At 37.0% G+C, this 23,766-nt stretch overlaps 1 protein-coding gene across 2 annotated transcripts in view; it reads left to right on the top strand.

Moving 5' to 3' along the window:
• The window catches only part of LOC129767635 (protein nervous wreck), a 48,121-nt gene extending 33,634 nt beyond the window's left edge, over positions 1-14,487 (top strand). The window contains exon 10 of one of the 2 annotated variants that reach the window (XM_055768709.1): positions 10,543-14,487. In XM_055768709.1, coding sequence (XP_055624684.1) covers positions 10,543-11,226 — 684 coding nt within the window. In that variant the 3' untranslated portion in view covers positions 11,227-14,487. The remainder of the gene's footprint in view (positions 1-10,542) is intronic. The other variant, XM_055768710.1, reaches the window with a different exon arrangement.
• The last annotated feature ends 9,279 nt before the right edge of the window (positions 14,488-23,766 follow it).

Here is a 23,766-nt window from a genome sequence, read left to right as displayed (position 1 = left end):
TTGGCAATAGATTGAATGTTTTTCAAAACCAATAACTTTTTTTTCGATGTTTTTTATTCTATTAAATTCCATAGTGGATGATTATGGATTCTTCATCACCTCGGAACTTACCTATGCAAAGGCATGGATTGTATTCATTCAACTTCATTTGAGAGTCACTATACTGCATGGACTGAAAAGTCCCGGGATTTTCAATGAAAACAATCGTTTTTTGAGCAAAGCTGTATTTATTCTTCAACATAGTTTCCTTCGAGGGCAATACACTTGGTATAGCGAGTTTCAACATTTCGATTCTCTTTCTGTAGTACAAAACGTCTAAGTCTTCGAAATATGCCTCAGTGTTACTCCGCAGTCCACTCATTGGACTCAGGAATGTGGCATGGATCCACGTTTCATCCATTGTCACGAAACGTCGAAAGAAGTTCACGCGATTACGCTTCAACAACGCCGAACCGGTTGTTGAATCATCAACGCGCCGCTGTTTTTGGTCGACGGTCAGCAAACGCGGCACCCATCACGCGGATAGCTTTTTCATGTCCAAATTGTCGTGCAAAATGTATCCCACTCGTTCTTCTAAAATGCCTACGGTCTCAGCTAATTCGCGTAATTTCACTTTACGATCGTTCAAAACAAGTCGATGCACTTGTTTTACGATTTCTGGATTCGTAGTCTCTTTTGGCTTTCCAGAGCGAGGTGCATCCGCGGTACTTGTATGGGCCATTTTTGATTCTATAAACCATCGATAAACTGTTGTTCTCGAAGGAGCAGAAGAGGGATAACATTCCACCAACCACTGCATTGATTGTTCAGGAGTTTTCCCCATCAAAAAACAATGTTTGATCAAAATATGATATTCCTCTTTTTCCATTTTCTATACGACTGCTCAGATTGTGACAATAAACAAATGTAGTTTGTGAACAAATAAACGAAATGGCATGAAACACATAAGCTAGTGACAGATGAATCTTGTCCCTTTTTTTAATGACACCATCTGTTGAAAAGTTCCGGGACTTTTCAGCCCATGTAGTATATCACCCTTTTGATACCAATGTATTTTTGAATTTCTCCACAAAAACGCATACATACGTAACACGTGTATGTGCACCATAATATAATCAGGCGGTTAATATTGATTCATTGCAAAAAAATCATTTCACATCCTGTGTGTCTGGTTCGTACAGTATAGAGAACGGGCAAATCAGCTTATCATGGTGAGCGACTCTGAGCCGTTCAACTCAAACAAGTTAGCTGATCATTTGGAACAGAACTTCAGCTCAGTTGAATTTTGTGGTTGTCCACACAATTGCATATGAAACGTAACTACGATGAGCCATTGTATAGTGTATATTTTCTTAATAGACGGAAAGCAAAAAATAAATGAATTTAATTTGTAATTATACACAAAATAAAACTGATATCAATTCTAATAATATAATATACAACAAATACTGAATGCTGGAATTCAACATAGAAAATTCTTAGGCGATGCTGAACTTAAACAACAGAAGAACCAGCAGTAGCCAAATTAAATGCCTTCAGAAATATTGGCTGATACAACGTTTTTTGATAAAACTTGCGAGATAACTATTTTTTGCGTCCAAGGATATAAAAATAAATCAATTATTAGGCGCAACGAGGAATAATTATTCGCGATGGTAACAAAAGGACAAACATCAGCATTTATGCCTGGTGATTTTCTGAATTATTTTGATTCATCATACATATACAGCGCGATACAGCGCGAACTCGATTATATACAGTCTTGGATTTCTTTTCACTGTATATAATCGAGTCAAAAAACAAAACAAAAAAAATCAAAAAATGTTTGCAACTTGGGATAAGTTATTAAATGAAGATCAAACTTAGTTTGTAGACAACTTTTACATGATCTAGCAATATTTTATTCAATTTGAAGATGGATTGATAACAATAACACATGTCAAAGTCATATTATATGTGTTTTGCAAAAATTTGTAGTACAATCCACCCGCATTATAAATTAATAAAAGGTATAGTATAAACATTATAATAATATTATTACAATTATTACAATTTTATTATTTTTCTACATATCCTATAGTTATACTGAGGCGCCTATTCTATCAAATTCCTTTTAAAAATCCTATTCAATTAGAACGAGGAAAATGTCACCCATATCTAGGTTACGGGGCGACGAATGTGTTAAACTGTATATGATCGAGTCCAAAATTATGTATAATCGAATCACATATAATCGAGTCGATATAATCGAGTTCGACCTGTATAAGAAAAAAGGAATGAAGTAACGAACGATTTAATGTCTTTAAAACAAAAAAAATCCTATCTGGCATCTCTGCTGAAGCTATAGAAGGAAGAGGGACACACGAACACTGCAGCTTTTCCGCTCCACGGCTCCGCAGCTCGATAGCTCAGCAGCTCTTCAGGTCAACAGCTTCGCAGCTCAACAATTACGCACATGTTCGAATTTCAACAATGACAAAGTTATTGAACTTCTTTTTTTGTTACGAGTCCTGTTGGTTTAACTGGCTCTACCTCGAAAAATACGCTACGTAGAAGGATGCTGTTGCTTCAACTTGAAAGACGAGAATATTTAGAACATGATATACGAGGGCAGTCCGATAAGTACTTAGCCTACAGAAAAAAACAAAAATTTTGGAAAAGTGGCGTTTTATTTACCAACATAGTCTCTTTTTAGCTCGATACACTTGACCCAGCGATGCTCCAACTTCTTTAATCCATCTGAAAAATACGTTTTCTCGAGGTCTGCAAAGTAGGCCTCCGTGGCGGCGATGACCTCCTCATTTTTCAAGTTTGGAAACAAAAAAAAGTCGCCCTGGGCCAAATCTGGTGGATGGGGCAGCAGTTCGTAGTACAATTCGTCCCAAATCTGATTTTCCATTTTTTCCATTTTCCTAAAATCCGCGGACACGCCCACTTCCACACACGGTCAAAACAAAACTACGAGTCCGATTCGGCTGAAATTTTGACAGTAGCCGCTTACGAGAATGTACTACACGATAATCGGGCCATCGGGCGATGAGGCTAAGTACTTATCGGACCGCCCTCGTAGTTGAGAAATCTCTAAATTAGTGGATTCAAAAAACATTTTAGAAGTGAAAAACTTAGAAGTTAATGGTTGTAGTGTTATTTCTAATATTACCCCAAAATTCATAATAAACAAATTAAAGCTCTCTAACCTTTCTACAATTTGTTCTTTGATATCCAACTTATCGACTCAGCATCTCATCTGAGAATGGATTAAGCGCGATTCACATATAATATTCACGTCACGTTCACGTTCCGTCACATAACGTTGCGTCAATTATTCTTCCATGCAATTCCTATTGAAGCATTCACATACACCAGCAACGGCAAGTCGAAGTTGCCGTTGCCGGTGTATGTGAATGTTTGCATAAGAACTGCTTGGAAGAATAATTGACGCAACGTGACGGGACGGAACGTGAACTTGACGTGAATGTTGTATGTGAATCGCACTTTAATAGGTACATGGATGCAACCAGTAGGTGTGTATCTCAAGGTTTCTGAAGTTGTGTACATACTTCATGACTCAACAAGTGCTATATTTTGGATGAGTTTTGCATCAAAAAAAAAGTTTGAGCAAGCTCTAAAAGTCGTCCGAAGACAGTTTCCATGTAGAATTTGAAATGTAAAAGTTAGAGCAAAAAAACTGTTTTTTCATGGTGATCCTAACGTAACTTAGAACAAAAGCGCTAAATCGGTTGGATTGAAAGATTGTTCTACAAATATTGTTGAACTATTTTTACCTCTCTTAAATTACCTCATTTAATTTTTTTGATCAATATTGTTCTCAGAAATGTTAACTACTCTCTGACAATACTTTGACGTCTAATAATTGTAAAAAACATCAAGAATCATGCGAAAAGAGGCAGTTATTTGGCTGCCTATACGTACATGGTCCACTCTGACTGAACCAAATGAAGCATTTTTTAAGACATGGTTCACTATGACTGAACAATTTCGAAATACTTCTCATTCAATTAACAGTTGTGAGTCAAAGTGTGCCATTCTGTTATGAAAATTAGAGCGAGAAAGGGTGTAAGTTTGGAACTGCAAAAACATTCAGTTGCGTTCAGCATATAGTCTCTGCCGTATATTAAGACGCGTCCACATCACGCCAATCGGCCTTGGCCGCCCGGTAAAGCCGACTAAATGTGGACGTACCGCCCGGGCTTGCCGACGTGCCGAAAACCGACTCGAATCAAACCGAACCCAAACCGAAACAAGTGGGTCCGGTTCGAGAAAGTCGAACCAAAACAAAACGAAGTATATTAGCGTTGACAACATAGTGCTTCGTGTGTTATAGCGAATTCGTTTTTGTTCAGTTTCAACCCCAGTGCCGCACTAACTGCTGTCAAAACGTTTTTTTATTCACTCAGTTTCGCACTCAGTGTCGCACTAGTTCGCCCCGAAAACTGTTAGTTTCGCACTGAGATGTTTCACGGGTTGGCACTCGGGTTCACCAATACAACTATACTGAACAGTCAAGTTCCGAATATTATTTTGGAAAATCTAAAAATAAAGACTATGAAAATGGAAAACCTGCTGCTTTTGCTTTTGTATTATTGGAAGCGTAATCCAATTCGGATTCTGATTTTGAAGAGTATATTCGAGTAGACGGCATTAAGCTACGTGTGCTTTCATTGGGAGGTGAAAATAATGATGGATATTCAGGTGGAATAAATTTCAAAATCAAAATTATGAATGAAAATTTACTTTAACGTATCGAATATTTATTTTATGTGATTAAATAAGAGGATTTTTCCGATATCGCAGAAACATATTGAACGAAAACTGTGTCTAATGATGATTTTATTTTTTTTTATCCCATTTATTTATTTATTAGGCTCATTAGCATTTTAGCTGTAACAGAGCCGGGTTTTAATCGTGTACATGTACATATGTTTATGTTTCTATAAACTGTAAATTACACAGTAGTTAGTAGTAGCCATTTAGGCGTTAAGTTTTCTGTTCCATTACATTATGGTAAATTACATAGTAGTAGCAATTTCGGCGTAAGGGTATTCTTTCTGTTCTTCCATTGTTCAGCAGACCGGACAGCGGAGACAGTTGATAGTGATCATTGTTGGGTTATTTATAGAACAGCAGCCCGATGTTTCTTGCAGAGCAGAGCAGTTGTATGGATGAATCGATCTATTTTCGACCGTGGATCGATCTCCATCGCTGATGATGTTTGCGTGGACGTAGTTATTCTATAACAACACAAAGATGGTCAATTGAGGGTCCTGAGTTTGAACTCACGACCGATCGCTTAGTAAGCGAACGCGTAACCAAGTGGCTACGAAGACCCTCTATGATGATTTTATATTATAATAGTAATTATTTGTGGAACAAACAGGAAATGCATCGACAAATGGTTAAGTGAGTGTCAGAACTACATGTGTTAGGTAATCGAACAATATGAAGTACAAATTTTCATTCAAACTTTTATATGTTTACACTGCACTTGGCCCTTCTGATCTGATGGAGAACAATTTACCTCCCAAGCACTAATATCACCACCAGACGTCGACACTGTACATTTGCCGTCGTAAATATAAACAAATCAGACTATATAACGTACACCAACAAACCAACGCATTCGTGAAACTGAAAACGTTTTTTTATTACAGAGTCAGTTTGGCACTGACTCAGTTTTAAAAACGAATTCGCTATTAGTGATGGCTTCGTGCATGCGGTGGGACTTCGGCTTCGTGCACCCGATGGGGCGTCCACATTACATAACGAACCGAATATGCCGCCTGGTACTGGCCGATCGGCCTCATTCGGCACAATGTGGACGCGCCTTTACAGGCATGAATATGATTGCACGGGAAACATGTTAAGGCATAAACTTCCCATTTTCAATCGTCTTAGGCGTCGTGCACAAATTACGTAACGCTAAAAATGCAATTTTTTGACCCCCTCCCTCCCTATGTAACAAAACGTAACGCAAGACAAACCCCCCTCCCCCTTATGTTACGTAACGCTAATCTTCACACAAAGTGAAAGTCGTTCGTTCAACATAGAAAAAATAGATATCTGCCCAGGTCCCCAGGCCCAGGTCGGAATCAAATTTTCTTACGGATGTTTCTTATATGCTAGTGACATCAGAGGAACTTTCGACGAAGTTCATAGCATTTTGAACAAACATAGACGGATAATTAATGCTGACATTGGATTGGGATTGGTACTTTCAACCCATTCGGCGTTAAGCTAAGAGTAACATGGACTCTAATAAATTGATGTTGATTTACAATACTCCTTGGTTCAATGCAGTAGTTCCTGTCGTTACATTTCACTACTTGTAAAAGACTCTGGGATGTCCTCAAGTGACGAGTAAAACAGTCGGCTTAATATCGTACTAATTCCGCTTTATCGATTGGCATAGAAGTCATTGATTAGACGATGTTGATGGTATCCACGTAATTCCTGGAAACATATACACTGTAGTAAAAATACATTGCTTTATTGAGGTGCAATGGAAATTTATTCAGTTACCTTGTAAATACCTTCATTATGATACATTTCAAGTACACACAAAAAATTAATGACAGTAATGAATTAGGGGGTAGCATAATAAGGCTGCACCCGTGACCGAGTGGTTAGCGTCTCACATTGTCATGCCGGGTGTTCGGGTTCGATTCCCGTTCTGGCCGGAGGATTTTTCGTCAAAGAAATTTCCTTCGACTTGCACTGTGGTCACGCGTATTCAAGAGCTTGCCCCTCGGAATACATTCAAGGCGTGTTATTTGGCTTAAGAAATCTCAACTAAGTATTAATAAATGACGCTAATTAATGCATACGTTGAGACGGCAAAAGTTCCACAGGGAACGTTAACGCCATTCAAGAAGAAGAAGAAGAAGATAATAAGGCTGAACTGGGGAACTGTCAACGCTTGAGAAGGGTACATAAAGTTACTATATAGCTAATGCTGAGGATATGGACAGAACAGGATTTTTTCATTCTAAACAATTTAATCGAGTATGGTTTTATATATCTATTTGTTATTCAAACTTTCTTCGTCCAACAATTTGATAGTTCAGCAGATGGTCCTAAAAGTTATTTTTTTGTTCGCGCCCAGTTCAATAGCTTCTATTTCTACATCTTCAACACATATGTAGATATCTTCCGATGCCTTTCTAAATCTCCAAAGTCTGGTTCTGGAACTTCAGATTTGATGTATTCTTGTCATATATTAAACAGAAAAGTAAGATAAAATCTTCTGCTGTCCGAATTTATCTGAGTGAATTCAGGTGTTTCAGTTTGTTTTGTTTAATTTAACAATCAATAGCAAAAACTAGTTCAAAACACAGGAAAATAGAATTTCGGTCGTAGTGGAATCTTTTTAGGTTATGTTTAACGACGGATTTCAGTGAGAGCAGGCGAATTCAGTATTTTTGGTTCGTGCTTCAATATTTCCTGAACTGATTTGATCCCTTTTTTTCGCTTTGAAATGTGCATTTCCAATCCATTTAAAAAATATACTTTAAAAGGAATTAATTTTCACGACAGTATAGATGCACTTTTCGAATTTACATTCTCTGTACTTTAGTAGGAAAAGGATAAACGATGTTATTTATTTATTATAACGCTATATGAATAAAATAGGTGAGATGGGGAAAATATCATCAACCTAAAGCCATTATTGCAACGTTATTTTGAAAAATCTGTTAATTTTGTATGAAACTCAAAAAAAAAACGGATTCTTGGTTTAAAAAAGTCTAAAAAATCTGTAGAAATACAGATTATTATGTAGATATTGTAACTTCGAGATGCATCTATCGGTGCTTGCTTACTGACTGCTGTTAAATCCATTAAAACACGTGCTTTACCATCTTGGCTCAGGAAACACACCTCAATCGAAACTAGCTGCTAAAGCATATAGGGCCCGTGAATTTATTTAGGAAAAAAATTGAATTTTGTTACGTAACAATCACGGATACACACCCCCACCCTCCCCCCTATGTCTCATTAACCCATTAACGACCAAGCTGTAAAAATTATTTTTTTGACGAAAGCCATTGTTGTATTTTCGATTATTAACGCTAAAGGAACTCCAATGTTCAAGAATTATTTTTTTCCCATCTTCCATTTTCCGGGAAATGACTGTTCGAAAAATCGAACATTGGCCGAAACCCGCACATTTTTTTGCAAGTACAAACATACTGCGAACTAAAAGTCACTTCAAATAGCAAATATACGGTATTCATAAATGCATCAATTTTGGATTCCCGGAAGAACAAGAACAGGAGAATGGAGGTCTCTAAGTATAAATCCAAATTAATCCACCTAAGGTGAGATGTGGCATTTCTTATTTCATGTAATTTTAACTTATTACTGACAGGCTTTTTCTTTTAAACGAAAGCATATGCTGTTATTTTTATTGTTAACTGTGGAAAATGTCAATGCTTAAAAACTAGTCTCTCCAATTATCCATTTCCCGAAAAAATCGAACATTTTCCAAAACCTGCAAAGTACCAGAGTACTGCTAAAAACAATGGCATAGAGGGTTGGGAGGTTATTATTCGGTCCGGCGGAAGAATATTCACACAAACAATCTCATTAGAATCCTCGTTACACGTACTGATCATTTCCTCCAGCTCCCCCACAAAAGAAATTCTACGGGCCGCCATCACCTAAGGTTGTTACGGACAAAAAATCATACAGATTTCCAATAATATTTGCTAAATTAATCGATATTTGCAAACATTCACAACTGAAAATGCAAGAATAAATGAAAAACCTTCCGTCTTCTAAAGTAAACAAACCAAAATGCGCAGCGGAGGTTAGATGTGTTGGTGTTGATTCAGCAGAAAAAAAAATGTTCGTTATGGCCAACCTTCGATTTTTCGAACACTCAATTTCCCCGGCTGTTATTTTCATGTATGCGGCTCAATCGAATGATTTTCGCTCTATATCACAATGTATGTTCTTTTATCAAAGCAATACTGTAGAAAACTTCACATATTTTGGTATTTTATTGGGGTTTTTAATTGAAATTGAAAACACCTTCCAAACATACTTGCTTTAAATCGAATTTATTATCCAATAAAGTTACTCAAAATTGAAAGAAATCGATATAAGTGGTAGCTAATAAATAAGGCTATCATTTGGTGCAAAAACATTATCATATGGTTCCTGTCAAAAGACATGAAAAATTATCAAAGTTGCTGTTCGATTTTTCGAACGCTTGGCCTAAAATGGGTTAAGTAACGAAATCTTGACACCCTTACATGAATGTCTTCTAATTATATGGGAACTGTAATTTTCCAGGCTATGATATGTTAATATGTTTAGTAGTTGAAGCGTAGTCGATGCATTACGACACTGGATAGAATATTCAACAACACCTTCTCGCTTTTACCTAAAATAAGTGCGGTTTCGTCATCAGGTAGGCTTCCATTTCAGTGGCTGGTCGATATTGCAGATCGATTTTCCCTTGTTGACAAAGATCTTTGGTGAAAGCATAGATGAGTGACGTCTGGTTTTCGCCTTACTTCGAATTTATTCGCAAATCAGAAGCAATAACCGATGAAAATCCTTTATTTTGGCCTGATCTGACATCATGCCACCTAAGCTTGATTCATTTAGAATCCGGAATTACAAAACCAGATGTATCTCAAGATTGGTTGAAGGTATAAACATTTTTTTATGTAAAAATACAGAAAATTCATTGTTTTTTTTGGAAAAAAAAATATTCCGTTATAGTTTTGGTGAAATTTTCGTTTTTCCTTCTGATACCATTAATTCTTCCGCTACGAGCGTTGTCTATAGGCGACATCCTCGCGATGATTTGTGTGTATGAGCGTCGCCTATAGACAACATCAGGTTGATACTGCACATCGATCACACCAGCGCGTTATGCACACTTTTCGGCGCAGTGCTCCGTTCAGCGGTATCCCTCCTACGAAGCACACTGCCGTAGCGAAAGGGTTAAAGTTAGGACTCTCTGTTGATCAACCTCAGGGGTAATTTTATTCCACGATATTTTCATGTCTTCAGCACCACGAGCCTCTTTGGCCAAAATTTCACTGGAACTTTGTGAGTCTTAATAAACGGAAGGAGACGCAAAGAGGTATCATTTTCGGTCCATTGTCTTGTTTATTACGAGAACCTTGGTTTTCTGTCCACAGCTGCAAATCCTTTGCCAAAGGAAGAACTACCTGGTAATTTATCAGCGAAAACTGTATATCAAGGGTTACAGTTCCGGGTAATTCCGTATTCCGTACTCAAAAGAAGCATTGGCATTCACGCGAGCTATTATACTATTTATGTAACAGGCAAACTGTGCATGTACAGAAGTTGGCACGACGATATGTTCCCTTATATATTGTTTTCCCGATATCGTACTATGAATAGATATGAATATCCAAGGCGATGTTTCATTTCGAACAATTTGTTGTATATTGCTGTACTTTTTGATTCAATCTTTTTGAATTAACGACCTTTATTTCTAACAATACGACTTATTTGAACAAAATTATTTCAATTGTTCCATAGATCGAGGAGGAGGAAGAAGAGCAGGAAGCATACCAAAACGATACAGTAGCAGCTACTGCTAGTAGCGAGGCAGCAGTAGCTAGCGCTGGCAACGACTCAAACCAGCTCAGTTTCGCCCAAATAATCGTCACAGCAGCCACGCCAATGCATGAGGAGGCCAACAAACCGTTTCCCCCGCCACCAACGGAAGACGAAATTAATCAGGTGGAGGATAATCCGGTCGAAATTATAGAGAAACAAGAGCAGGAAACACAAGAGGTCTGCACTAAGGATAAAACCAAGACGGAAACTCAACCAAAAGAGCAGCCTACTGTAAAACCGGTGACGAAACCGCCCACTCCTCCAAAGCCTACTAAACCATGTTCGCCTCCGAAAGTTGTCAAAATTGAATCACCATCGGAAAAACATTCAACGGTGACTGGACCAATTAATACCAATGAACCGATTTATGAAGCAGATGAAGAAGAACCCATAGCGGCTTCCCTGGAGGATCCACCTGCTCCATTCGAGGCAACTTTCGAAGCCAATTTCGAAGCCAACTTCGCTGCCAATTTCGATGACGCATTCGGTAATAACCAGGCGGAGGTTCCCAAGCAAGTGATCGGTGGAAGAGCCAGTATACCCGAAGAGCTTGAGCCACACCAGTTAGCACGACTACAGAACCTGAAAGAATCCAACGCATAATCCACATCCGATAGGATAGAAATCATTGGCCATTTTGTCGTTAATCAGGTGGTGATTAAGGTAAAAATCCTCAAAAGCAGTATTTGAGTACGGGGCGCTAACATAAAAACTTCAAGAACAAACATACTAACACGAAATATACTTTCATAAGCAGAACTCATGTTCACATTCTAGTCGCACTACTAACTAGTGATTCAGGAGGACGAACTTCCCTTGTCTACGCATCTATAGGCATCGAAACACTACAATAGTTCAAACTAATGGTCGCAGTGGTTTAAGGCTCCTTCAGAAGATAAACATCGGAATGCTATCTATTCTAGATGCCTTCTTATCGAGGATTTCTACCATGATATATTTCGCCACACAAATCAAAATAACAAAGCTTCGTGAAGTAATAGATGACGTAAACTCAGAGGGTCTTTGATATTTAAAATTTACTCATAGCCTGATTGAATGTGATGTCCTAAACATTGCACAATACTCAATAATCGCAAATCATCGTTGAGATTTCGAGGTATTATTAGCATAATTGTTCAGAGTGTCGTGTAAAAATTTCACTAACAGAGGATGAAAATGATTTACATTTTGTAGTTACCAATTTTTGTACAGTGACTGCGTTCAAGAGCATGTCCATGCCAGACTTTCATCATCAAACATCGAACCCTTGTTTAAAAAGGCATCGCTAAGAATAATTATTCAGTATAGTGGTATGTGGCGGTGAAATTTTCGTGAATGAGCCATCCAATTCAGTAAAAAATGTCAACCCATTTTAGCATAGAGCCAACGTTTTGCGTTTTGATACTCAGTTGTTTCCCATGAATTAAAATCATCTAAAAAACGTTGCTTGATCACAGATTGATTCAACATTTTGGCAGAATGGAACTGATTTCATTTTTAAGGGGTGGAACTATACAGTATATCGCAATTAAAGCATCTATTACGTGAACAATAAACAAGCAAGTACTAAATCATTAAACAAAATCTTTAAAACGAAAGCAGTGGTAGCAAATTATTACTAAATAGACTATTCTGAAATGTTAAACACACACAAGCTATTGCCTATAGTAAGTAGATTAATAATTATTTGTTAACAAAAATCATCTATATGCGCAATCTATAATACGATATTGAATATATATGTATAACGCGAGCTCTTGATTCCTTTAAACTAGAAAACACCCCTGAAAACTAGAATTAAAGGTGATTATTTTGTTATGTTTTCCCATAAAATATTGCTATTATCTTCTTGCTTTCGAATAATCCTAAAAGATACAAAAGATGCCGCTTTGAAAACAGCCTCAAATCAACAAATAAGTTCTAGTCATATTTACGTGTATTTAGAATAATGCTAAGGCTAGGTCTCTACTAGGAAGAAATCCAGAAGTTCAAGGTGAACACAATTTGTTTAGATTCGTTTTCATCTCGGAGTATATTCCCCATGTTGGGCCCTTTCAATTTGTTCCTAATGGAAACCTTCCTCAAAAAACAATTTAGTGCTCTATACAACACCACACGTTTATTACAGCGATAATTGTTTGATGTTGCGGGAAAATGAACAACTAAATAAATGGATCTAGGCAGTGGCGTAGAGTAGGGCGTTGGGGGCGGTCCGCGGTGACCATTATAAGTATATTATGAAACAATTCAAAAATAGTTTTCCAATATTTTGAATGAATGTCGCCCGTCAGTGATTGGCGGTATTATTCAGTGAAGAACTTCTCTCTGATTTGAGTAACGATTTCCTTCATAAATGGAGAATGACGGTTTGAATTTCATTATGAGCCTTTCGACATCTTTCGACAACACTCTAACCACGTCAAGGTCAAGCGAAGGAGTTCAGGTTTGGTTGATGAAGCAAAACAAGAAAGCGTTATTAATGGGGTTTGTAGACCAGGATTAGACGATCATGGATCGATATTTAGAAGATCGATCTTTTTTTCTCCGATTTCTGACTTTTAAATCGATTCTTTGTACTCCAAAAAACGCGAGAATCGATCAGGTTGATTGCAGAAAAAAAATTCAGTGAACATTGATATCAATCTTACAAAAAACCACTCGACAGTTTTCATAAACATTAGGTACTTTTCAAGGTTGTTAAATTAGTGGCCATTCAAAAGGCTTGTTTAAAAATCCACGACGATTAATTTGCTTTTGGAAGAGAATTCGGAATATGACAAGTAAGCTGGATGAAAGACCCTCCGGACCCGGGCTAACAATTGAGGAGGAAAATAGAGTGGAAATGTAGGAGTGCATAGATCGCTTTCACCGAGAAATTCAAGAGTGGTCAAAATCTTCTGAAAAAATAGCCGAAATTGTTGGAGCAATACAAGCTGGACACATATTGTCAGCATCTGACAGTGAACTGAAAATTTGGCTCTCTAACTGGAAAATTTCTATGACGTAGTTTCGGAAAGCGAGGATTTAGTGTGATACCAAAATCCTATCGTTGCTAAAATTTAACTGGACGAGCTTTTCGTTAGAAAAACGTTGATGGGACTAACAGTTACAAAATAGGGAAATATAAAACAAAAAATGTTTGTATTCGGGTGTTTTACAACTACTACTACTTTCTATGACTACTTTCTAGTCGAATTTCTGACTATGTTATTTTTATACAATAAATACTTACGTGAGCTGGGACCGATGCTGATATTTCGCAGATGCTCTTGATGCGAGCTGAATGGCAAGCATGGCTGCATAGCTTTTAGTAACCATTCCCGTTTTGTGGCATCTTGTGAAAGATGTTTTTCAAACTTGAAATTAATTGAAATTTTTTTGCGCTCAACGATGGGATAGCCACGTCTCAATGGATTGGCGGTGTTGTCAATTTTGTCAAATTTGCTGATTGATTTCTTGTTCTAATATTATAATAAACCCATAGCACCCGCCCCGGATGTCACCCGGTCACGCTACGCCACTGGATCTAGGTACTAAAGGCAATCCAATTCCATTGTACACAATGCCCCGACTCGATGTACGTGAGCAGAAATCAACCACGCGGGCATACATCTTTCGAATATATCTAATGCGAATGCTATGACTAATAACATTGAGTGAGGAGCAATTATACAAAAAAAAAAAACGTTTAGATAACAACGTTTTGTTCTAAAGTTAGGTTATATCGCATAGGTAGAGTACCTATGTTACGCTCTGATAGATCATCTGTTATACTTATTAATCCTATTGTATTTGATTCCACCGATTGCGGAGAAGAGGTAAAAAATAAAGTGCAATGAAAGTTCAGTCATTCGCAATTAGGTTTTATTCATTTTCGACTACTCTAATCACTATGACCATTAGATGTTAAAGTCGAAGTCACTATTTGCATAAATTTCACTGAGTGTTTCCATCGTAGTCTAGTTATCACAATACCATTCTGCTTTACCAACATTGATAGGATATTGCTCGGCTCGTAGCGGCCGTATTGGATTCTGTGATTGTGGATTGTCATTAAATTATGCATAATTTCACGCTTCTACAACATTAGAAAATTGTACAAACTGCTTACAAAAAATCAAGAAGTTTTGTTGCTACTCAAAAAGATTTTCGTGCGAAACATGGTAGCATTCTTCTTCTATAGGGCAAGCTGTTCATAGAGCTTTTAGGTCTGCCTTTACTGGCATGTTCTGCCGGGTTCAAATCCAGCGCTTGTTTTCAGATCTCGGTGGTTGATCCACCTCTACCTACAATCCCAATTTTCCGAATCTTGTGATGACATCGACAATGGAGTCCAACATTCGAGATCGAGTTATATGCCGCATCGGCAAATCGAAGCTAAGCTTAGGTCATGCGTTTGACTTTAAGATGTAATAGATACACTTCCTCTAATTTGATATTGGACGCGCTACAGTGGCTATCTGTGAAGCAAAGAATTTAATATTTGACAATGGTGTTCATTTTTTTAAATTTTAAACGGTATGCTGCCTCGATATTTGTGTGATCGAATTGAAAGAGGAAGTGATGTTCATAGATACAATACTAGAAACGCGGATGATGCAAGAACACCTAACTTTATATTCAGTAGGTCGCAGAACTCGTTGTTATACAAAGGAATACATTTTTTTCAATTCGGAGCCCAGAGAAACAAACGAGCGGCAACGACGTCAGAGTTCGAGAGAATGTGTATTTCACGTTAAATCTTTTTTTGTAAACAGGTTGTCGGAAGTTTTTTTTGTAAATTAATGTATTTATCTTTACTAATTATTGAAATTTAAAAATTTTTTACAGGTTTCTCAAACTGCCATGTTCGTACTGATGATAATGATGATTTTTTTGTATTGTAAATTATTAAAAAAGAAAAACGAGCGTTAAGGCCCATTTATACGTTCCTAGTAGCTGACTTGACAGTGAGCAGCTACTGGGCCGGTGCACTTGCTTGACAATTGGTTGATTCGCCTTGTCCGTTCACACAGTGTGAGCTGCTGACGAGAAACTAGATACTACAGCATTGGCTTACCAGGGATGCCAGATGATTTCTCAAATGTCCATCAAATTGTCAGAAACAGCATTCAGGTCCGAATTAGACAGATGATTGATCCGAAATCGACTTCTCTATTGGCAGTATTCGTATCAGGTTTTCAGTTGCATTTATTTTATTTAGTTGCACAATTTTAATGCGAAATACACGCTGACCGTGTATAAACATACTTTGTGCCGAATTTCTTCGAACTGAAGATACTATCCGAAAAAGCAGAAAGGCAAAAGGATTTGGGCCAGAAATTGGATGTAAGAACAAGGAGCAACAAATAAAATCTTGAAAGAACTCTACGATGATGATCCTCTAGAGTACATAGCAGTGTTGAAAAAAACCTGAATTAGTGGAAACACTGTTGGATTTCATTGGTCCAAAAATACAACGCCAAGATATACACATGAGGGATGCTATACCTGCAAGAGTGCTATTAAAAAACGACATTGATGTGCCTTTCTTGTGGAATATCGTTCAGATTGTTGTCGATATTTTTTTAGATTCTCGAAAGCATTCATAGCTAAGATAATTCCGGAAGTATGTGATGCTATAAATGGCAACCTAAAAGATTTTTTCAAATTTTATTCAAGGCGAAATTTGTTTTATTTTATTTGAAATTTGAAAACAGAATACATATTCGATTTTAAAAAGTACATTTTCATTCATTATTCTAAATTTTGACGCGTATTTATTCCACCTGCAAATCTACTATCATTTTTATTTCACAAATTGGCACACGAAGCTGCCAACAAGGCGAAATGAATAAAATTTGAAAAAATCTTTTAGCTTGCCATTTATAGCATCACATACTTCCGGAATTATCTTAGCTATGAATGCTTTCGAGAATCTAAAAAAATATCGACAACAATCTGAACGATATTCCAGAAGCAAGGCACATCAATGTCGTTTTTTAATTGCACTCTTTCAGGTATAGCATCCCTCATGTGTATATCTTGGCGTTGTATTTTTGGACCAATTAAATCCAACAGTGTTTCCACTAATTCAGGTTTTTTCAACACTGCTATGTACTCTAGAGGATCATCATCGTAGAGTTACTTCAAGATTTTATTTGTTGCTCCTTTTTCTTGCATCCAATTCCTGGCCCAAATCCTTTTGCCTTTCTGCTTTTTCGGATAGTATCTTCAGTTCGAAGAAATTCGGCACAAAGTATTTTTATACACGGTCAGCGTGTATTTCGCAATAAAATTGTGCAACTAAATAAAATAAATGCAACTGAAAACCTGAGACGAATACTGCCAATAGAGAAGTCGATTTCGGATCAATAATCTGTCTAATTCGGACCTGATTGCTGTTTCTGACAATTTGATGGACATTTGAGATATCATCTGGCATCCCTGGTAAGCCAATGCTGTAGTATCTAGTTTCTCGTCAGCAGCTCACACTGTGTGAACGGACAAGGCGAATCAACCAATTGTCCAGTAGTTGCACATTCTCAAGTCAGCTACTAACAACGTATAAATGGGCCTTTATCTACGAAAGTTTGAGCCTCGCGCGCGCTTGGTGGGCAGAAAACTGACACACAATGAAATTTTATGTAGGGTCTGAAGTGGAAACTGGAATTGGGACAGCTCATTCAGAATTGTCGTGAACTATCTTTCATCAGTTGGTTATATCGATTATTTCTGATTGTAGCAAATCTCTTTTATGTTTTAAGTTGAAACTTTTGGATATTGGGTTCAATTCCCGATCAGTCAAGGATCTTCCCGGGTTGGAAATTTTCTTGACATGCCTTGGAAAAAAAAACTTTGGGCCTGAAGTTGAGACTATGACTATGTCAATGTAAATATGGATAGGAACATTGTTTTTTCGCAGTTTATGCCTATTTTTAATGTTCTATTGATAGATATTTATGCCTGCAACAGAGCCAGGTTGTTTTGTTTTTGTTTTTATAATAGTGGTTTATTAATATGTTTGAAAATGAATATTATCTATAAGATAAATCATCCTGCTCAAACCTTTGTAGGGGTATGAGGTGGGCCATCATCATCATCATTTATTTAACTCAGTCAATCCGGAGACACTGGACGATAATACATACGTTGTTAGGTACCGTATCGTAAATTAGGAGAACACTTAAAACACAGTATTTTTTCAAATATTGTATTTATTTTTCAGTTCAGATAACATTTTTTTAAACATTAAAAATGGATTGGTTTCCTTTGGTTAAGCCTGCTTCCTAATGTATCTAAACTTAATCTGTACAAGCGTCCAATCGACTTTTTTGCTCACATTAATCCAGTCCATTTTGGGCTGCTCAAGGCCGGTGACCTCTCTTGTCCTTTTCCCGCAGTCGTCCGCGCATCAAAACCCACCATTTTCCAATGGGTCTTATTTGCGGACATTCGGAGGATTTTGAAGAGGGAAATGGTTTCATGCCACATTGACAAATTACTCGTTGAACTAGCGCTTTCTTTCGGAATCGTTCACAAAAAAATAATTCGAGACTTCTGTTCCTAGTTCTACAGTGTAAAATTGCGCCACAGGAAAAGTTTTGTAGTTCAGCTTACGGGCACGGATTTTTACGATGCCTGCCTGATTTTTGCTGCCTTCGGGACATAGCTTTTCATGTGTCTTCATCGAGTTGCGTTCCCTAGTACATTGAACCCCGGAATAAATCGCCCCAAAAAACTACCGCAACAGAAACAACCGATCAGAAAAAAAAAGTAATATCATAAGTAGGCTAGAAATCTTGGTATGAATGGCTCATAGAAAAAAAGCGTAATTTCTATTACAAATAATTGTTTCGTTTTTGTTTTTCCAAATTTATTCTGAGATCAATGTAATGGGGGCGAAGTCCCCATTTAATGAGGATAAGGAATCGAGACGGTCCAAGCCGACAAGATGACACGTTCCGAGTAGACCGCCGACCCGCCGACCCGCCGACCAATGAATTATCCAGATTTCGGGAGTGAACAACAAGTCCAGCAGAAGTATTGGAAAGGCGACCATCGAGGTTCATTCCAGATGTAGTGATTATCACACAACACTAGAATGTTAAGTGACACCATCAGTTACTGGAACTATCCCAAATGTGAAATTCGATATGAGCAGTTGGAATATTCCCGCTTGTTTTCAAATTGCTGATCTACAATTCAATAGGCCAAATACAATAGATATGCATGCTGATTGGCAACGGTCACATTTTCGATATAATAATGTCCGGAGAATTCAAGCTAGAGGAGCATTTACCGTCGTTGTGAGATACCTAAGGGGTTGTCCACATACCACGTGGACAGAAAAAGCACGGTTTTAGACTCCCCCTCCCCCTCCGTGGACAAGCGTGGACATTTTCATACCCCTACCCACCTTTGTCCACGTGGACATTTTTTCTTTTTAAATTAGGATAAATAAGGATAAATAACTGATTTGCGCCTAAATTCTATTTGATTTTTAATCCCATTTAAGGGGGAACCTTGTCTGGAAGGTCGGAAAATAATGAATTTTCTTGGATTTTTTTTTCGAATGTTACGAATAAAGTGAAGAGCTCGGGTATTTTAGTTATTGTTTAAGGTATATTTGAAGATGTATTTTTCATTTTTTAAGTGCACGAATAATGATTATTACGCTGTTGACAGCTGGATGCGTAGATGCTGTCTAAAAATCAGTACCTTGCTGGAGGTATCCGTTCTGAAGCAACGGGGTGTCGTAGAACAAATTCCAATGAATATTTAGAAACATTAGGACAATATCTAGCGTCACATAGGGGTTTTCACAAATTCGAAAAACTGCCGAAATAGCGGCCATTTTTTGTTAAAAATGAGTTATTTTTTATACAAAATCGCTGTTTAGAAGCTCATGAAGAATCGAAAAAATGAGATATCAAAAAACGGCTTTGTAAAGCTTTAGATAATCTATTTTTACAGGCTGATAAACAAATTTCAGCCAAATTGGTCGAGTAGATCCTAAGATATTGATAGTCGAAATAACACGGTATCGAGAAAAACGTGTTTCAAAATTCGTACAGTAATACTACATCCCTTGGGGTGAGGTCATACTTGTGGTTGTAACTTTCCAACGTCACTACAATAGATTAAACTAATGGTCGCAGTGGTACAATGCTCCTACAGAAGAACTTTCCAACGAAATCAAATATCGAAAAGGGGCATAAGCTTCCCAAAAACGCAACAAAAATCGTTTTTTTTCGATTTTCCAGACCGGAGTCCCCCCTTAAATTGTTATTATTTCAAATTTCACTAGCTGTACCCTGTACTAGTTGTGGCCTATTGTTCTTGTATGGTAGAGAAATGGGTAGCATAACAAAGCACATGCTTCATATGAGTTTAATTTTGAAATACTTACGAGTATATGATAGTTTTTGTTCTTCCATTATAAGCGAATATATAAAGGCTATCTGGTTTGCTAACACGGAAACACGCAATGTACAGTTGACCGAGGTGAGGAATAATTCGCATCTGAATATAAACTACACAACTTCAAAGATTGATCTTGAGCTTTACTAATTGTGATTGCCAATCGCCAATCGAATAAAAATAAATGGTTTAAAAACATGTTCAAACACATTTTTAGTTCACGATTTTCTAAACACACGCAAAAAAATGTGTTGATATCACATAGACGCCATTAATAATCCAATCAACTTGATTAATTCGCTTCCATTTGATTCATATGGAATTCCAGTAGAACATTTTACTACAGAGATGCATTGTTTTATGGCCGAGTTACAGTGTTAGTCAAAATTTTAGATGAAGAAATTCTTTGCCCACTCCGGAATATGATCGATCACTGCTAATGCCGATTCATCTTCACTCTGGATTTCCGATTCACCTTTAGTCGGTAGCGCAATTCAAAACCTTTTCCGCCATAGCTCGGAGAATTTTCAGAGGGTATTAAAAGCGTATTAAGATATTTTATTATGTTTCAAATGCTTATAGACCATTCCGCATTGAGTGTCTAGATGACTTTCAAAGTGCTCGCGGGGAATAATGACATCAGACAATTCACGATTCATTGATCCCCAACTATGAAATCGAGCTCAAATCTCAACTATGAAAGTTGAACATTTCTTGAGACCCAGTTTTTGCCTCAAATTGATCCCAATTCAAAAGTACGCTACATTGAAAAATTTAATTGAATTCATTTGAAAGATGAGAAAATTTTCCATTATATTCTGTTGTAGAACATTTGGAATAGTGAAATACTACAATAGGAATAACATTGTGGTGTCGAGGAAAGAATTGTAGAAGGGTTAGAGAGCTTTAATTTTGTTGATAGACACAATCAAGTTTATCATGTATTTTTGGGGAAAAAATGTAAAACCCTTAAAAAACGAAAAATTTGAAGTATTTTTTCACTTCTAAAAAGCACTTCAATCCATCAATTCAAATGTTTTACAACTGCAATGTATGCGAAATTTTCTGAGAAAAAGTAAATACTGGGTCAATTGATTCTAGTTTGATGACTAGTGGTGCATGGATCATTTCACGCAAATGTAAATATTAATTCCTAGAAATTGACAGGATTCCAATACTTTGAAAAATTCTAACTTTTCGAGAAGAGTAATGCGAAAACATGATTCTACACAAAATTCTGCATGAAAAACTATACAGACATTATTATCCTTAGGCTACTTGTTCTCGAGATAGAACAAGCTCTATAGAAATTTGTATTTGATAAAAAAACCATATGTGTAATATCATGGAAATTTAACCATTATGGAATCGCTTATTTTTTATAGGTTTGTGCTAGGAACGTCTATGCATAGCCCGCAACTATAAAAGTTATAGGATCATACAAAATAGCTCGGTCGCTCACGGTTTACGGGGTTATTTTTAGGAAATGGATTTCAGTGAATAAGTTCAATGATATTAGTTAAAATATATAAAGCACTCTCATGCAGCTCATTCGTTTACTGGTAAATACGGAATACCCAAGTTGGGCGGAAAGTTTTAAAATTCTTGAATATGCAACAGTTTTTGTTGAATTTAGAAGGTATCGGTGATTATATTTGAAAAAATATTCATTTTTCGTGTCCACGTGGACATAGTCTATACCCCCTGCCCCCTCTCCGTGGGCAAGCGTGGACATTTTCATACCCCCTACCTCCCCTAAAATTGTCCACGTGGTATGTGGACAGCCCCTAACATGGATAGGTCGTCGCAGGAGAATATGTAGAACAGTCCAAATATTCGTCATATCCGCTATATTCGCATCCAGCTACCGTGGAACAAGTTTCGCGTAACTTTTGAAAAGGTCCTATGTAACAAATGCAAACAAATCGAGTTAATGGATGCACGCTATTAGTTTTCAATCATTGAATGCATTACAAAAACAATTGTTCACGTATCTATCTTCTTCATCTTTTTATCGCTGATACAAAAAATATCCAATGTACAGAATCGGATTTGAAGCGCCCGGCTGTTACTTCGGACGCCTCTTTCCTCCGACGCCCGAAACGTAACAAAGTAACGAAGTAACAAAGCAGTCAAAACAATACGAAGTCGTACTTCGGTCGTTTTGAGTTTTTTTCTTACAGCTGTTGTTACCGATTTCAATGCAATTCGACGAGTGATAACAATAATAATTCGCCTTTAGAATGAAATGCTGTTATTTGGATTGTTGCTTAGAAGTTAGTTTAAATTTTTTTGTCGTGCAACGTAATATGTCCAATGTGCAAATGCGGGCAGACAAAACGTCCAATGTAACATTTTTCGCTCCTAGTCTTCAACTTTAATCTCAAATCACGGTACAACAGTTACGATTGGTTTTGACGTAGGATTACGTCTTTCGGGAACATATTGGGGTACAAATTGAAAATCGAAAATCGAGCACATCGTGAAAATTGTCCAATTTCAAACGCTTATTGCTCAGTCATTTAATGATGGATTGATGAAATTTTTACGTCAATCGATTTCGGTACTCCATAAGAATGTTCTATATTGAAGAAAATAATATATGTCACGAAACTAACTATCGAACAATTGAAAAATCTCAACCCCTATTCTAATGGAAATACCCACTTCAGATTGGTCGAAATTGACGACGCATGCGGCGGGTCCCTAACAGAGACATCGAAATCAAGCTGCCTGGGGGTAATCGGCATTGCAAATACATAGAAGTACGAGGAGTTTTTGTTCCTAACGAAATGTATTCCCTAACAGAGACATCTAAACCAAGGTGCCCGAGAGAAATCGGCATTGCAAATACATAAAAGTAGTAGGAGCTTTTGTTCCCACCGAAAAGTGTTCCCTAACAGAGACATGTAAACCAAGCTGCCCGGGGAAATCGGCGTTGCAAATATGTGCAAGTCGGGGGCATTTTTATATTGCAAGTAAGGTGAGTGATACGATTAATTCTAGCAAATAAAATTTAAATTTGGAACTGTAATGTAGGTTGCTTCGTGAAATTTCATATCAATGACCGATCGTGTATTGTGAAAAAAATAGCACAAGTGTAAGTGTAAAATTGTATATGATAGCAGTTGTGTTAAAAATGACTTGATATATGAAACGATTTATTTCAATGTAAATTTAATGTAAAAACCAAGGTGTGTTTCCGCTCGAGAACGGGTCGTTCAGTTTAAGCTGTGTGTTTTGTTGTGTTCATTTTCACTCAAGGAAAGTTTATACGGCGAGAAAAATTGGAAAAGTGAAGAAATATTAGAAAAAGTGATTTCCCATATGCTCTACATGTGGTCGGTGTTAAGTCAGACCGAACCATGTGACATTTTTATGATTTCGAGAAAAACGAGTTTGGTGCTATAAGGGATTTTTATTGAGCGTTCCAAACAATTCCGATAATTTATTCCTCCTGTACGCATGATTTTCCAAATCTGATAAATGTGGAATGTAGCTCACAAGAAGTTTAACTTAATACAATCAATAACATTTTTTACTTTTGCGACTTGGTCCGCTCTGACTTAACACCGACCATATAGTATTAGAATTAGGTGTTAGTCCAATTAGAATTCGAATTGGGTTAAATAAACACTCAGAAAGTAAAAATTATAAAAGAAAATTACCTTTTCCATTTCAATAATGTTTTCTCTATATCTCTATATTAAAGAACCATGTTTTTAATGATGATAAAAATTG

Source organism: Toxorhynchites rutilus, chromosome 2 (assembly GCF_029784135.1).
Source record: "Toxorhynchites rutilus septentrionalis strain SRP chromosome 2, ASM2978413v1, whole genome shotgun sequence".
In the NCBI taxonomy this organism is placed as follows: domain Eukaryota; kingdom Metazoa; phylum Arthropoda; class Insecta; order Diptera; family Culicidae; genus Toxorhynchites; species Toxorhynchites rutilus.
The sequence above is the reverse complement of the archived record's forward strand: the minus strand, read 5'-3'. Positions and strand labels throughout refer to the sequence as shown.